Source organism: Eubalaena glacialis, chromosome 1, assembly GCF_028564815.1.
Source record: "Eubalaena glacialis isolate mEubGla1 chromosome 1, mEubGla1.1.hap2.+ XY, whole genome shotgun sequence".
NCBI lineage: Eukaryota > Metazoa > Chordata > Mammalia > Artiodactyla > Balaenidae > Eubalaena > Eubalaena glacialis.
This window is the reverse complement of record NC_083716.1, coordinates 216831887-216850324: the sequence shown is the minus strand read 5'-3', so window position 1 is coordinate 216850324 and position 18438 is coordinate 216831887. Positions and strand designations below refer to the sequence as shown.

The 18438-nt window shown below is 37.1% G+C and overlaps 1 protein-coding gene across 1 annotated transcript in view; it reads right to left on the bottom strand.

Moving 5' to 3' along the window:
- SPAG16 (sperm associated antigen 16) overlaps nt 1-18438 on the bottom strand; it is a 922479-nt gene that overhangs the window by 885879 nt on the left and 18162 nt on the right. Inside the window, exons 4-5 of the mRNA XM_061204724.1 lie at nt 6805-6923; nt 736-873 (exon numbers count right to left, since the gene is read on the bottom strand). Of these exons, the coding sequence (XP_061060707.1) occupies nt 736-873; nt 6805-6923 (257 nt within the window). The remainder of the gene's footprint in view (nt 1-735; nt 874-6804; nt 6924-18438) is intronic.

Sequence of the window (18438 nt, the reverse complement as noted above, 5' to 3'; positions counted from 1 at the left end):
GAAAGCCCCTCTTCAAATGTTTAATAAAAATTAATGAACAAAGCATAAACTGTCTACTCCATATCTAAGCATTGATTTTTCATCTAACACTGTCTTAGATAAGTATGTTCACCCCAAGTCAACACATTCACATATTTGTCTTTGCCAGGATAACACTGCCCATTTATCTAAATTTGTTTGCCAAAAATTGCATGTCTTTCATTAATTTAGAAAGAAAGAAACATGCAGAGATATTTGGTTTCTGTTAAGTTTCTCTTCTGTGCATAAATTCATGCTAGGAAATTATAAAATAACAGTTTTCTTTGGGCAACTTTCAAATACTGAAATTGCTCTACTAAGAATACACTAGCTCCTTCCTTCCTCTAGCTTTCTATAATTTTATTATTATTTCAGAAATTAGCTTAACCTCACAGGGGAAGATTTCCACAAGCCATGATAAGACTATCAAAATACATAAGGAAGTGAATGTTACGTAACGAATTAACAACCTCCTGCACAACCCCCGGCATTCCACTCTTGTTGGTGAATTACAGTTGTGAGTGTTCTGCTCATCTGTTCAATTAATTTGCTGGTGAAGCCTTTCATATTCTTTCCAACTAGAAGTGACATATAATTCATTTCTCCAGAGTTAAAGCTCTGTTGCATTAACCACCATCCACCTATTAGCTAATTCAATGCCTTACTTTTATTTAGTCCAAAATAAAAAAAAAAAAAGGTCATTAAAAAATAACATACTCAGCTGCTTGTTTATAGTGCTTCAAGTCTTTCTTCAAAATTTTGTTCTCATTTTCTAAAAGCATATTCTGGGTGTAGACATCTGGAACATGCCCACCACCTCTAAGTTCAGTTACTCCCTTCTGTATTAACTCATACCTAGGATAAAATCAAACAAAAGACTTTATATTGTTTCTTTCTACTACATTGGCTTAATTTATGTACATTTCAAAAAGTTAAATCACTTTTTAAATTTTTATTTATTTATTTTTGGCTGCATCGGGTCTTCGTTGCTACACATGGGCTTTCTCCAGTTGCGACAAGCGGGGGCTACTCTTCGTTGTGGTGCGTGGGCTTCTCATTGTGGTGGCTTCTCTTGCTGCTCTTGTTGCGGAACGCGGGCTTTAGGCACGTGGGCTTCAGCAGTTGCGGCGCACGGGCTTAGCTGCTCCACAGCACGTGGGATCTTCCCGGACCAGGGCTCGAACCCGTGTCTCCTGCATTGGCAGGCGGATTCTTAACCACTGCGTCACCAGGGAAGCCCAAAAAGTTAAGTCTTAGGGAATGTTTAAAGTGATGAGTTGCAATATAACTTTTTAAATTTAAAATGTCAATATTCGTAAGATATTTTTAAAATAAAATATTAATGAATTGCTAAGTACTAATATCATCATGGTGCATAAAATATAACTGAACATCTCCTATGCTCCAGGCACTAGTCCAGACACTGGTGAAATTAACAAAAATGTCCAAGTCCCTACCTATCTAATGGAGTTTCCTTTCTAGTGTGGATGGTGATATATTCTATGAAGTAAAATAAAGCAAGATAAGAGAAACAGAGAGACTGAAGTAGAGAATGATGGGGGGGTGTTTGTGATATTTTATATAAGGTGGCCAGAGAAAGTATAACTGACAAAGTGATATTTGAGCAGGGAACTGAAGGAAGTGAGAGACTAAGCCATGTGGATATGTGGGAGAGGAGCATTCTTGGCTGATAGAAAAGTAAATATAAAGGCCCTGAGACAGGAGGTGTTTGACATATACAATATAAAGCAAAAAGCCAGTACATCTGTAGTATTTGGAAACGGAGCCAACTAAGTGAGCAGGAAAGAGAATGGTGAGAGATAAGTCAGGAAGAAGCAGGGAGCCAAAAAGAGGAACGTGATTTTACTCTGAATCAGAAGCCATCGGAATGCTTTAAGAGACAAGTGACGCTGATCAGATTTATGTTTTAAAAGGATTAGTCTGGCATCTGTTTGAAGAAACTGACTCTAGAGAAGCAAGAGTAGAACCAGAGAGTCTAGTTAGGAGGCTGCTGCAATAGTTCAGGAGAGAGAGATAGGTGGCTTAGACAAAGTTGGTAACAGTAAAGATTGTGAAGAATGGGTATCTTCTGGACATGCTGTAAAGATGGAGCCAACAGGGTTCTCCTACAGATCAGATGTCAGGTGTTGGTTAAAAAAGAAAAGTCAAGGATGACTCCAAGGATTTTAGCTGAGCAACAGACAGATATTTAGTGAAGGGGGGACAAATGCAGTAGGAATTGGTGCTTAGAGAAATCAAGGAACTGTTTCTATCCATGTTAAATGCAATATGTCTGCTGGGCAATTAAGTGAAAATGAACATTATAAGTACATGTCCAGAGTTCAGGGAAAAAGTTAGGACATGCAGTTTAAATCTGGGAATGATCAGTAAATAGATACACTTCCAAGTCACAAGATTGGATGAGGCCAGTTAGGAAGTGAATGTAAAGAGAGAAGTGAGGAAGACATAGGACTGTTTCAAGATTGGGAAGAGAAGGAAATACTACCAAATAGAGACTAAGAAAGAGAGGGGGCAGTGAAGTAGTGAAAGAATAGAAGAGTGCTTGGGTCAGGGACCAAGTGAAGAAAGTGTTGCAAGAAATAAGAAATGGGTAACAGTGACAAATGATGCAAGGAGAAGGAATAGGAGGAGTACGGAGGATCGATCACTGAATTTGGTAACGTGAAGTCACTGGAAAAAGTTTCAGTAGAGTCATGGAGATGAAAGTGGAACTAGAGTAGGAATGAGAGAGTAGGAAATGAGGAAGTAGCAACAAACTCTTTCAAGGAGATAAGCTACAAAGCAGAGCCCAGGAAATCAAGATGAACCTAGAAGAGAAAGTGGAGTCCAGGGTGTTTTGTTTTCTTCTATTTGTTAATATATGACATATTATTGTACATCTCTATGCTTATGTGAGTGATTCAGCAGAGAAGGAAAAAGTTTACAGTGCAGGAAAGAGAGGGGACAATTGCAGGAGTCATGTGCTTGAGTAGGTGAGAGGAGCTGGGATCCAGTAGAGGAGAGCTGGCCTCAGATGACAGTGTATATGGCTCAGCCGCTGTGACAGGAGAGAGGCAGAATGCTGACAACAGAGGTGGCAGGTTGGTAGAGAGGAAGCAAGAGTTGTGGAACTTCCATTTTCTCAGTGAAGTAAGCAGGAACATCAGAAAATCATTCATAAATCTGTAAATAAGTACAATTTTGTTCATTATATGTAGCAATTAATAAAGTTAAATAAAAAACAACCAGAGCGGGCTTCCCTGGTGGCTCAGTGGTTGAGAGTCTGCCTGCCAGTGCAGGGGACGCGGGTTCGAGCCCTGATCTGGGAGGATCCCACATGCCACGGAGCAACTAGGCCCGTGAGCCACAACTACTGAGCCTGCGCGTCTGGAGCCTGTGCTCCGCAACAAGAGAGGCCGCGATAGTGAGAGGCCCGCGCACCGCGATGAAGAGTGGCCCCCGCTCACCGCAACTAGAGAAAGCCCTCGCACAGAAACGAAGACCCAACACAGCCAATAAATAAATAAACAAAATTTAAAAAAAAAAAAAAAAAACAACCAGAGCATAGAAAAACATTTCAAGTAATATAGTTATTAACAAAGTAATCCCTACAAAGCTTGCTATAGATGAGCTAAATATTAGTTTAAAAACGTTTAATTTTCAGCATTTTCATATTTTAAATCTTTATTAATATATTACACATTAGTAGTCATATGTTTTGTGTTATATATATATCTTATCTGATACCAAAAAATAGCAAGAAAACTCCTGTAAAATATCCAAAAGTTTAAGATAATTGAATCAATATTAAATATTCGCCACAACTTACAAAACAACAAATAGATAACCATTTAAGCATAAAATCACTTTTCTATGCATATTTGGAATGTGGTTTATACTTATCTCAAAAGAGAAGACATAAGGATTGACTGAAGTATTGGACCATAAAGTTTTTCTGACCATAAAATTGGTTTTCAGCAACTTGCTTTATTTAATGCAGAAAAAAAATCACTAAAGAAATTATTTCAAGAAGAAAAAAAAGTGATATGAAGGCCACTAAAATAAATGCTATGTAAATAAATTAATATGTGGTAAAAGTTGTAACTGAACTACCCACATTTGAGTAATTATGTATTATGCCAAATTTTATTGGCTAAAAGCAGCAATATTACCCTTTTGTGAAAATTAAAGGAATATACTAATTTATAATTTCTTCTAAAATTAAGAAAAAATTAAAATAGCAATTAAATATTATAAATAATTGCACTATTACATTTGATGGCATTTTTACTACCATCCAAACTTCAGTAGAATGGTAGGAACAGAAGCCAAACTGGAGAGAACCAAGGATGTAAAACAGTAAAGAAAGAAAGAAAATAAAGAGCCTGTTTTCAAAACATTTGGCTGTAAAGGGAAGAAGAGTTGGAGTGAGTTGGAGATAATAAGAGGAAAAGGCAAAGAGCAAGAATGTACATTTCACGTGAGTCCTGACCTTGTTAACAGCCAGCAAAACAATCCAATGGAGGAAAGGAGATGGTTGACATATGCTCGGTAAGGGTACATAAAATGCACTACCATAATTCTCCATGTTAACCCTTTCTTTCATTTTGCCCCCCAGGGAAATTATAATTGTCCACAGAGCACTTCTAAAGGGTCATAAAAATATCATTGACTAAACCCACAGTGCAGACTTTTTGTGGTTCATAGAATATTATGAATATGTATAATCTTTTCTGTGTGGGTTAACGGTCAGAAAATAAATTTTAGAATTTAGAGGAAAAAAAAAAGGTTTCTAGGCCATATGGTCTCTGCTGTGACTAACTAACTTTGCCATTATACGTAATAGTGTGAAAGCAACCACAGACAAATAGACAATACCTAAAAGATAGGTCATGGCTGTGTTCCAATAAAATTTTATTTACCAAAACAGGAGGCATGTTAGATTTGGCCCCAGAGCCTTAGTTTGCTGACCCCAGATTCAATGGATTTACTGCAATTACTGTTTGAGGAATCAAAGAACATAAGTCAAATTTTACTGCCCAGATTTTTTGGTTTTTGGAGTTTTTGTTTGTTTTTTTGTGGGTTTTTTTTTTTTTTTTACAAACCAAAAATAGAGAAACCTTGCTTCACCACCTTTTGTAAAATTAAATGAATTTACAGCAATGATATATTACAAGTGTTTTTCTCTATAATAAGAAATTATAAAAATAATATATATAATATTCCTACAGTCTTACTATGCATAATAAGTAATGGTTTCTGATCAAAGTAAAAAATGTTTCATTTGAAATAAAAATATCCAATACAGTATAATCTCATTACAAATAATTTGTAATCTCATTACAAACTGGCGGCTAGGGATAAGAATAAAATAATTTGAACCACAGTATTACTAAGCCCATATAATGAAGAGATATTTATACAAATTTTACATTATGATTGTAATATTATGCTAAATGGAAAGCTTACTTAGCGGTTCTATAAATCTTAATACTATTGTACTTTTCTGAAATTTCATCTCAATTCAAATTGCTAAATCTAAAAGGATAATATGGCAACAAGCACCTAATTAAGAGCATACTTGGTTCCAGATTTCTTTCCAAGGGGATCATTTCACACTTTGGACTGGCCAAACATGTAAGCACTACATGTCCTAACGCATATCTTTAGAAGAAAAAAAGGAAACTGAATCACATTAATCTTTCATTAGTACTGCAAATTAACCATCTACCTACTTTTATAAAAATGTATTTTCTAATACATTTGTAATTATTTCTTAGGGACATTTTTATAAAAATTATTCACACAACTTCCAGATTTAATAGGAAGAGTATTATTTTTCTACCATCAAACTTGCTCTTTTTCCTAAACCATATTAATCAAAAACGGTTCTCCTAGTTAAACTTATTAACATTAGACATGCAATTTGAAATAATGAAACTGATTTCTTCTATGTGCATGGTCTCTGTAGATGAGAACGAAAAAAAGCAGAATATAAAAATTAAATCAAAGTTGGATTGGTAGAAATTACAAATTGCACCTATATTTAAAATTAGGATTGAACTCCAAAACACTATAAACAACTTTATATATCATATTATTCCTTCTTTCTATAATATCAATGGCTTTTAAAAATCAAACATTTTATTATCCAATTATTTAATAATATTTTGTTAACAAATGTCAGGACTCTGAAAACGTGCCTGGTGACATTACCACTACAGCAAAGGAATAAAGACAGTATGCCTGCTGATTTTCATAACCAATAAGTTATTAAATTTTCAATTATAACAAGAAAAAGGTATCATTTGACAATGTAATTCCACTTACTTCTAAATGAAGGGATATTTGTAGAAAAAAAATTAGTTGTGTGAGTAGAGAAAAGCAGGCCATTACACTCTAAGTAAAACAAGCAAAGTAGTACTGTTAGTAGGATGTCTTAATACAGGAAATTATACCCTTATAATTATTCTAAAGACATTTTTAAAATATTTTATCAAATAGCTTCACATTATATAACTACAGGAGACATTCCATTTTACTGATTCTTGAAAATCACCTAAATTTGTATATTTAGAAAAGATATTTATTAAAAATTTCTTTGAAATTGATATCCTGATTGTGTGTGTGTGTGTGTTGTGGTTTCAGTGGCGGTGATGGGAAAAGTTTCTATCCAGTTCATTCATTTTACATAAGCCGAGTCACTCAAAGTCTTTTAAGATGATTAAAAGTACACATGTTAAATAATGTTAGTATTTCTAGAGAACTATTTACTTAATTGTTTACCATTCAGATTGAAAGCAATCAAGAGTTCTGGTCATTCCCATTTTGATCAGGAAATTGCAGAGAAAGTCTTCTATTGCTTCAGGTACTGCGTGCTTTGAAGAAAGGACTGTTTTCTGCTCCTAAAATTTAAATGTGTAATTATTTATTTTGAAAATATCAAAGCTTTGATTAATTGTACACATAGGTTTTACATTCATTTATTCATTCATTCACTTTTTAAAGAATTTTGTTGAATGTTATGTCCAGGAACTATTTTAATCACTAGGGATAAAGCAGTGATGAAAACAGACAAGACTCAGTCCTCATAACTAATAGTCAAGAATATGGGGACAGAAAATGAATAACTAAATTAAAAATATATAGTATGGTAGATGGTACTAAGTGCCTGTGGGTACAAACAGAGGGTTGAAGCGAGGGAAAGCCAGGTAGGGAGCAGATATGTGTGTGGAGCTGGGCTGCTATGCACACAGGGTGATGAAGGAAGATTTCATTGAGAAAGCGGCATCTGAACATAAATCTAGAGAAGAGGTAGAGTCATGTTCCAGATACAGCATTAGCAAGTACAAACGCAGGCAAGACTGTGATTGGATTGTTTGGAAAACAATAAGGAGGTCAGCTTGCCCTAACAATAGTATATAACAAATTTTAAAAAAGAAAAAAATATGTATAGATCATTTAATTCTTTTAATTATTATCATTATAAAAAGAAATGTGGTTTGGGTGCCTTGATTTCTAGAAACACTATGGAAGAAATTATGTGCAACAGAGGGCTCTTGTGCTACTATTTCATAATGGAAATAAATAAGTCTATCAACTAGATTAGGGGTCAGCTAACTGTTCTCATAAACAAAGTTTATCAGAACCCCACCATGCCCACTTATTTACATATTGTCTACGGCTGTTTTTGCACTACAGTTGAGCAGTTGCAACAGAGACCTTATGCCCTTCAAAACTCAAAATATTTTCTATTTGACCCTTGTGAGAACAAGTTTAGAGATCCTTAAACTAGGGAAATGGAGATATTTCAGCAAGTGAGATATGAAATTAGGACAGTCATAACAACTACCATATCACATATCACTGTATAAAATAAATCAAGTAATGGGTAGATTCTTAATATCAACAGCATCATTGTCTCCAGAGTACATTCATTTTCTTCTCATTGGTAAGAACTCAGTAATCTCACTGCAGAATACTTGGATAGTCAGATCTATTTTCACCTACAGAAACCCAGCAATGGACTTTCCTTCCCACTTCCCCTTCCCAACTTGGTAATGGTTACAGACCAGGTTACAAAGAATGCACACAATGGTTACACAGAAATGCACTGAAGAAAGAGAATCTTTCTTGCTACAAAAAGTCCTTTAAAAGTTCTATAAATACTTTAATGCTGATGTTAATTACTAGTGGCTATTATGACAATCAAAATAGTGATGAGTTTAAGCAAATTTAGGGGGCTACAGAAAATTCCTGACAAATGACGGGGTTTTAAAATAAATTTTTTTTAAAGCTCATGCAGAAATAACTTCAAATCTCTTTCTTAAGATCATTTAAAAAGGTATCATATAACAATGACGATTATGTGTAGGACCCTATATCAAACATCATGCGAGATGCCAAAGTAGCAGAGTACAGCATGCCTGTCATCCATCAAGTTGTTGAATTGTGGAGAAGATTTATATTTATAACTGTTAGGTAAGGGCATAATATAGCTCAAAGCAAACATTCATTATACTTAATAAATGCTACCTTTGAGTTTGGGTCAGTAAATTTGAACATGATATTTTAAGATGAGAAGGATGACAGTTGAAGGAATCAGGAACATAGGAGAAAAGGGAAGACAGACTATACCTACTCTAGTTTCTAAAGATGCCTATGGACTGCTTGCTTACAAGATGCTTGTGTGTATGGTTGCAACACACAAGATTCCTGCCTTCTCAAATAAATGTTTTCTCTTCCTGAACGCATATTATACACACACCTTGAAACATCCAAAACAGAAATCCAACCACTTTAAACTGCCATAGTTCTTACTTATACATTGAGATTTATAATCCTGACAATATATTTATGTATCTAATCTATAGTCCTTCAGCATTACACACCACACACACACACACACACACACACACACACACACACGTTCCAAGCTGTAATGTGATCATAAATGTCTCTTTTATCTTTACAAATAATATTAACTTAACATACATTTGCTGAACATCACCCATATGCCAGGCACTGTGTGAAAAGTGCTAGGAATTAAATATGAATAAGACACCGTCCCTGTCTCAAGGAACTGAAAGACCAGTTGAGTAAAAAACAAAACATGTAAACAAATTAACAGTATAAAAGCTCTACTATTTGTGATTAGTTTTGATTATAAAAGCCTGTTTATAAATCTACACAGAACATCAGACATACAGCCAATAGGTACATTTGTGTAATTTTAAGTTGCATCTTTATCTCAATTATACAATATATACAACTCTCATTACAGCTTTAAAACTAATTTAATGATGGTGTTAATAAAGCACCTCAGAATAAGGACAAAAAGAGCCAAGGCTCTAAAAACTAGCAAATATGCCTCACTTTACAAAATGCTGAATTATTAAAAAATCCATCCACATGTGACCCAGAAATCTGTTGGAGACAAAAGTGGCTCTAGCATGTTGCTTAGTTTTCTCTATGAAAGTTATAAAGATAAAATTTTCTAATTAGAGAGGTTTCTAAATAGTGTCCCGTGTGAAAAAATAGAGATCGTCTTGGTAAAGTGATAGATAAAGGTGGAAAGTATCTCACTTGTCTTGGGTAGGTAAATGAAGGCTTTGTTAAGAAAGACTCTTAAGTTGGAATTTATAGAAGAAGAGGAAGTTCAATGGATGAAGAAGGATGGAAGGAAATTCAAGGCAAGAAAAACATCAGAGGCAAAGACAAGGAATGAGAGTTCAGTCCATTCAAGCTCAAGGTCTTATGGAGAAAGGACCAAAGAGAAAGTTGGAAAGCCTGACAGAAAGCACATCAAGAAGGTCAAGGCAGATGGAAAGATGGAGACATTGGTGACTTAAGTAGAGGAGTGATAAATTCAAATTAGTGTTTAAAACCTCCCTTACATGGAAGTAGAAGGAGGCACAGTATCAGCAGCATGACAGTAGCTCTGGTGAGAGAAGACAGAAGGTGAATCTGAGAGAAACTAAGTAAGGGATGAAAGCGAAGAGAAGGATATGAGATATGTTGAGAACAAAATCAGACAGGACTTAAGAATTAATTAAATGTTGAATAACAAAGAATTACTGGACCATATATCAAAACTGTCTTGATATAGTTTGAACTATTCCACTCAGTGAGTTCCCGTGAAAACTGTTTTTTTGACTCCTGAGAATCAACTCTAATTCAAATTAAGTCAAAGATACTAGTTTGGAGAATCTATAGGCAAGGCTCAGGGTACAAGTAGCCTGGTTCTTTAACTGAAATTAAATGTGTACATCAAGGGACTAGAAACTCAATAATGACAAACAGCTCTTTTTATTGTGATTTAATCATTGAACCTAAAAAAGTAATGAAAATTATTTTATGTATTTATTTCATTAGTATTTATGATATATAAGATTTAAAATGAACTTTAACGAAACCAAAGTCTAAATAAAAGGAGGAGACCTTCAACATGGCGGAGGAGTAAGAAGTGGAGATCACCTTCCTCCCCACAAATACATCAGAAATACATCTACATGTGGAACAACTCCTACAGAACACCTACTGAACGCTGGCAGAAGACCTCAGACCTCCCAAAAGGCAAGAAACTCCCCATGTACCTGGGTAGGGCAAAAGAAAAAAGAAAAAACAGACACAAAAGAAGAGGGACGGGATCTCCACCACTGGGAGGGAGCTGTGAAGAAGGAAAAGTTTACACACACTAGGAATGCCCTTCACTAGCAGAGACGGGGGCGGGGTGGGGGGAAGCTCCGGAGCCACGGAGGAGAGCGCAGCAACAGGGGTGTGGAGGGCAAAGAAGAGAGGTTCCCGCACAGAGGAGCGGTGCCGACCAGCACTCACCAGCCCGAGAGGCTTGTCTGCTCACCCGCCTGGGCGGGCGGGGGCTGGGAGCTGAGGCTCGGTCTTCGGAGGTCGGATCGCAGGGAGAGGACTGGGGTTGGCTGCGTGAACACAGCCTGAAGGGGCTAGTGCGCCACAGCTAGCCGGGAGGAAGTCTGGAAAAAAGTCTGGAGCTGCCGAAGAGGCAAGAGACTTTTTCTTGCCTCTTTGTTTCCTGGTACGCGAGGAGAGGGGATTCAGAGCGCCGCCTAAACGAGCTCCAGAGACGGGCGCGAGCCACACCTATCAGCGCGGACCCCAGAGACAGGCATGAGACGCTAAGGCTGCTGCTGCCACCACCAAAAAGCCTGTGAGCAAACACAGGTCACTATCCACACCGCCCATCCCAGGAGCCTGTGCAGCCCGCCACTGCCAGGGTCCAGTGATGCAGGGACAACTTCCCCAGGAGAACACATGGTGCACCTCAGGCTGTTGCAACTGGCCTCTGCCACCGCAGGCTCGCCCCGCATTCCGTACCCCTCCCTCCCCCCTGCCTGAGTGAGCCAGAGCCCCCGAATCAGCTGCTCCTTTAACCCCGTCCTGTCTGGGCGGAAACAGACGCCCTCAGGTGACCTACACACAGAGGCAGGTCCAAATCCAAAGCTGAACCGCAGGAGCTGTGCGAGCAAAGAAGAGAAAGGGAAATCTCTCCAGGCAGCCTCAGGAGCAGCGGATTAAATCTCCACAATCAACTTGATGTACCTGCATCTGTGGAATACCTGAATAGACAACGAATCAACCCAAATTGAGGAGGTGGACTTTGGGAGCAACAATATATTTTTTTTTCCTTTTTCTCTTTTTGGACTGTGTATGTTTATGCTTCTTTGTTTGATATTGTCTGTACAGCTTTGCTTTTACCATTTGTCCTAGGATTCTGTCTGTCCTTTTTTTTTTTTTTTAGTATAGTTTTTAGCACTTGTTATCATTGGTGGATTTGTTTTTTGGTTTGGTTGCTCTCTTCTTTCTTTCTTTCTTTTTTTTTCCTTTTTTTATTACTTTTTAACTTTCTTTTATTTTCAATACTTAGATTTTATTTTTTTCTTTCCTTCTTTCATTTATTCTCCCTTTTCTTCTAAGCCATGTGGCTGACAGGGTCTCGGTGCTCTGGCCGGGTATCAGGCCTGTGCCTCTGAGGTGGGAGAGCCAAGTTCAGGACATTGATCCACCAGAGACCCCATGGCCCCACATAATATCAAATGGCAAAAGCTCTCCCAGAGATCTCCATCTCAATGTTAAGACCGAGCTCCACTCAACAACCAGCAAGCTACAGTGCTGGACACCCTAAGCCAAACAACTAGCAAGACAGGAACACAACCCCACCCAAAAGCAGAGAGGGTGCTGAAAATCATAACAAGGTCACAAACACCCCAAAACACACCACCAGACGTGGTCCTGCCCACAAGAAAGACAAGATCCAGCCTCATCCACCAGAATACAGGCACTAGTCCGTTCCACCAGGAAGCCTACACAACCCACTGAACCAACCTTAGCCATGGGGGGCAGACACCAAAAACAATGGGGACTACGAACCTGCAGCCTGTGAAAAGGAGACCCCAAACACAGTAAGTTAAGCAAAATGAGAAGACAGAGAAACACACAGCAGATGAAGGAGCAAGGTAAAAACCCACCAGACCAAACAAATGAAGAGGACATAGGCAGTCTACCTGAAAAAGAATTCAGAGTAATGATAGTAAAGGTGATCCAAAATCTTGGAAATAGAATGAAGAAAACACAAAAAACGTTTAACAAGGACCTAGAAGAACTAAAGAGCAAACAAACAATGATGAACAACACAATAAATGAAATTAAAAATTCTCAAGGAGGAATCAATAGCAGAATACCTGAGGCAGAAGAACAGATAAGTGACCTGGAAGATAAAATAGTGGAAATAACTACTGCAGAGCAGAATAAAGAAAAAACAATGAAAAGAATTGAGGACAGTCTCAGAGAAATCTGGGACAACATTAAACACACCAAGATTCAAATTATAGGGGTCCCAGAAGAGGAAGTGAAAAGGAAAGGGACTGAGAAAATATTTGAAGAAATTATAGTTGAAAACTTCCCTAATATGGGAAAGGAAATAGTCAATCAACTCCAGGAAGTGCAGAGAGTCCCATACAGGATAAAAACAAGGAAAAACATGCCAAGACACATATTAATCAAACTATCAAAACATAAATACAAAGAAAGAATATTAAAAGCAGCAAGGGAAAAACAACAAATATCATACAAGGGAATCCCCATAAGGTTAACAGCTGATCTTTCAGCAGAAACTCTGCAAGCCAGAAGGGTGTGGCAGGACATATTTTAAGTGATGAAAGGGAAAAACCTACAACCAAGATTACTCTACCCATAAAGGATCTCATTCAGATTCGACGGAGAAATTAAAACCTTTACAGACAAGCAAAAGCTAAGAGAATTCAGCACCACCAAACCAGCTTTACAACAAATGCTAAAGGAACTTCTCTAGGCAGGAAACACAAGAGAAGAAAAGACCTACAATAACAAACCCAAAACTATTAAGAAAATGGTAATAGGAACATACATATCGATAACAACCTTAAATGTAAATGGATTAAATGCTCCAACCAAAGACACAGACTGGCTGAATGGATATAAAAACAAGACCCGTATATATGCTGTCTACAAGAGACCCACCTCAGACCGAGGGACACATACAGACTGAAAGTGAGGGCATGGAAAAAGATATTCCATGGAAATGGAAAGCAAAAGAAAGATAGAGTAGAGTAGCAATTCTCATATCAGACAAAATAGACTTTAAAATAAAGACTATTACAAGAGACAAAGAAGGACACTACATAATGATCAAGGGATCAATCGAAGAAGAAGATATAACAATTGTAAATATTTATGCACCCAACATAGGAGCACCTCAATACATAAGGCAAATGCTAACAGCCATAAAAGGGGAAATGGACATTAAAACAGTCATAGTAGGGAACTTTAACACTCCACTTTCACCAATGGACAGATCATCCAAAATGAAAATAAATAAGGAAACACAAGCTTTAAATGACCCATTAAACAAGAGGGACTTAATTGATATTTATAGGACATTCCATCCAAAAACAACAGAATACACTTTCTTCTCAAGTGCTCATGGAACATTCTCCAGGATAGATCATATCTTGGGTCACAAATCAAGCCTCGGTAAATTTAAGAAAATTGAAATCGTATCAAGTATCTTTTCTGACCACAATGCTGTAAGACTAGATACCAATTACAAGAAAAAATCTGTAAAAAATACAAACACATGGAGGCTAAACAATACACTACTTAATAACCAAGAGATCACTGAAGAAATCAAAAAGGAAATCAAAAAATACCCAGAAACAAATGACAATGAAAACACGATGACCCAAAACCCATGGGATGCAGCAAAAGCAGTTCTAAGAGGGAAGTTTATAGCGATAAAATCCTACCTCAAGAAACAAGAAACATCTCAAATAAACAACCTAACCTTACACCTAAAGCAATTAGAGAAAGAAGAACAAAAAAACCCCAAAGTTAGCAGAAGGAAAGAAATCATAAGATCAGATCAGAAATAAATGAAAATGAAATGAAGGAAACAGTAGCTAAGATCAATAAAACTAAAAGCTGGTTCTTTGAGAAGATAAACAAAATTGATAAACCACTAGCCAGACTCATCAAGAAAAAAGGGAGAAGACGCAAATCAACTGAAATAGAAATGAAAAAGGAGAAGTAACAGCTAACACTGCAGAAATACAAAGGATCATGAGAGATTACTACAAGCAACTATATGCCAATAAAATGGACAACCTGGAAGAAATGGACACATTCTTAGAAAAGCACAACCTCCCAAAACTGAACCAGGATGAAACAGAAAATATAAACAGACCAATCACAAACACTGAAATTGAGACTGTGATTAAAAATCTTGCAACAAACAAAAGTCCAGGACCAGAGGGCTTCACAGGTGAATTCTATCAGACATTTAGAGAAGAGTTAACATCTATCCTTCTCAAACTCTTCCAGAATATAGCAGAGGGAGGAACACTCCCAAACTCATTCTACGAGGCCACCATCACCCTGATACCAAAACCAAAGATGTCACAAAAAAATAAAACTACAGGCTCATATCACTGATGAACATAGATGCAAAAATCCTCAACAAAACACTAGCAAACAGAATCCAACAGCACATTAAAAGGATCATACACCATGATCAAGTGGGGTTTATCCCAGGAATGCAAGGATTCTTCAATATATGCAAATCAATCAATGTGATATACCATATTAACAAATTGAAGGATAAAAAGCATATGATCATCTCAATAGTTGCAGAGAAAGCTTTCAACAAAATTCAACACCCATTTATGATAAAAACCCTCCAGAAAGTAGGCATAGAGGGAACTCACCTCACCATAATAAAGGCCATATATGACTAACCCACAGCCAACATTGTTCTCAATGTTGAAAAACTGAAACCATTTCCACTAAGATCAGGAAAAATACAAGGTTGCCCACTCTCACTACGATTATTCAACATAGTTTTGGAGGTTTCAGCCACAGCAATCACAGAAGAAAAAGAAATAAAAGGAGTCCAAATCGGAAAAGAAGAAGTAAAACTGTCACTACACATAATACTATACATAGAGACATGAAACTATATATGATAGTATATAGAGAGACATGCAGATGACATGATACTATACATAGAGAATCCTAAAGACTCTACCAGAAAACTACTAGAGCTAATCAATGAATTTGGTAAAGTAGCAGGATACAAAATTAATGCACAGAAATCTCTTGCATTCCTATATACTAATGATGAAAAATCTGAAAGAGAAATTAAGGAAACACTCCCATTTACCACTGCAACAAAAAGAATAAAATACCTAAGAATAAACCTACCTAAGGAGACAAAAGACCTGTATGCAGAAAACTATAAGACACTGATGAAAGAAATTAAAGATGATACAAAGAGATGGAGAGATATACCATGTTCTTGGATTGGAAGAATCAACATTGTGAAAATGACTATAGTACCCTAAGTAATCTACAGATTCATTGCAATCCCTATCAAACTATCAATGGCATTTATCACAGAACTAGAACAAAAAATTTCACAATTTGTATGGAAACACAAAAGACCCCAAAAGGCCAAAACAATCTTGAGAAAGAAAAACGGAGTTGGAGGAATCAGGTTCCCTGAATTCAGACTGTACTACAAAGCTACACTAATCAAGACAGTATGGTACTTGCACAAAAACAGAAATATAGATCAATGGAACAGGATAGAAAGCCCAGAGATAAACCTATGCACATATGGTCACCTTATTTTTGATAAAGGAGGCAAGAATATACAATGAAGAAAAGACAGCCTCTTCAGTAAGTGGTGCTGGGAAAACTGGACAACCACATGTAAAAGAATGAAATTAGAACACTCCCCAGCACCATACACAAAAATAAACTCCAAATGGATTAAAGACCTAAATGTAAGGCCAGACACTATAAAACTCTTAGAGGAAAACATAGGCAGAACACTCTATGACATAAATGACAGCAAGATTCTTTTTGACCCACCTCCTAGAGAAATGGAAATTAAAAAAAACAAAACACAAATGGGACCTAATGAAACTTAAAAGCTTTTGCACAGCAAAGGAAACCATAAACAACATGAAAAGACAACCCTCAGAATGGGAGAAAATATTTGCAAATGAAGCAACTGACAAAGGATTAATCTCCAATATTTGCAAGCAGCTCAATATCAAAAACACAAACAACCCAATCCAAAAATGGGCAGAAGACCTAAATAGACATTTCTCCAAAGAAGATATACAGATTGCCAACAAACACATGAAAGAATACTCAATATCACTTATCTTTAGAGAAATGCAAATCAAAACTACAATGAGGTATCACCTCACACGGGTCAGAATGGCCATCATCAAAAAATCTATAAACAATAAGTGCTGGAGAGGGTGTGGAGAAAAGGGAACCCTCTTGCACTGTTGGTGGGAATGTAAATTGATACAGCCACTATGGAGAACAGTATGGAGACTCCTTAAAAAACTAAAAATAGAACTACCATATGACCCAGCTATCCCACTACTGGGCATATACCCTGAGAAAACCATAATTCAAAAAGAGTCATGTACCACAATGTTCATTGCAGCTCTATTTGCAATAGCCAGGACATGGAAGCAACCTAAGTGTCCATCGACAGATGAATGGATAAAGAAGATGTGACACATATATACAATGGAATATTACTCAGCCATAGAAAGAAATGAAACTGAGTTATTTGTAGTGAGGTGGACGGACCTAGAGTCTGTCATACAGGGTGAAGTAAGTCAGAAAGAGAAAAACAAATAACATATGCTAACACATATATATGGAATCTAAAACAAAAAAAAAATGGTTCTGAAGAACCTAGGGGCAGGACAGGAATAAAGACGGAGACATAGAGAATGGACTTGAGGACATGGGGAGGGGGAAGGGTAAGCTGGGACAAAGTGAGAGAGTGGCATGGACTTATATATAGTACCAAACGTAAAATAGGTAGCTAGTGAGAAGCAGCCGCATAGCACAGGGAGATCAGTTCGGTGCTTTGTGACCACCTAGAGGGGTGGGATAGGGAGGATGGGAGGGAGACGCAAGACGGAGGAGATATGGGGATATATGTATATATATAGCAGATTCACTTTGTTATGAAGCAGAAACTAACATACCACTGTAAAGCAATTATACTCCAATAAAGATGTTAAAAATAAATAAATAAATGAAAGGAATACAAACTTACTAATCCTGAGCTACTTTTTTCTTATAAGAACATAACTTTAATATAAAAATATTTGATAGTAATTCTTAATAAATATATAGGAAAATATCTTAGAGTAAAATTCTTTGAGAACTACTGATTAATATGTTAAACAGTATAGTAGTTTTGTTCAGTTATCAATTCATCTTCTCCAGAAACACCTATTTCAAAGAAATGCCTTATATTCTTAGAGAAGGAGGTGGAGAGATGTCAGGAAATTTAACAGTTATATGATTTAGGTACTCCACTACTCTTATTTTTAAAGATCAAAATTATAAGTTTAGGGCTTCCCTGGTGGCGCAGTGGTTGAGAATCTGCCTGCCAATGCAGGGGACACGGGTTCGAGCCCTGGTCTGGGAGGATCCCACATGCCACGGAGCAACTGGGCCCGTGAGCCACAACTACTGAGCCTGCGCGTCTGGAGCCTGTGCTCCGCAACAAGACAGGCCGCGATAGTGAGAGGCCCGCGCACCGCGAGGAAGAGTGGCCCCCGCTCGCCACAACTAGAGAAAGCCCTCGCACAGAAACGAAGACCCAACACAGCCATAAAAATAAAAAAATAAAAAAATAAAATTATAAGTTTATAAATATTATATTATTATGGCAATACAGGGACCTTAGATTGCACCTCCAAAATTAGCAAAACAAAAAAAACACGAACCAAAACAGCTAAAGAATTACCCCCCAAAATGGCAATAATATGCTCACAGTGTAGAGGGGAAAACCCAGCTTGAATATAA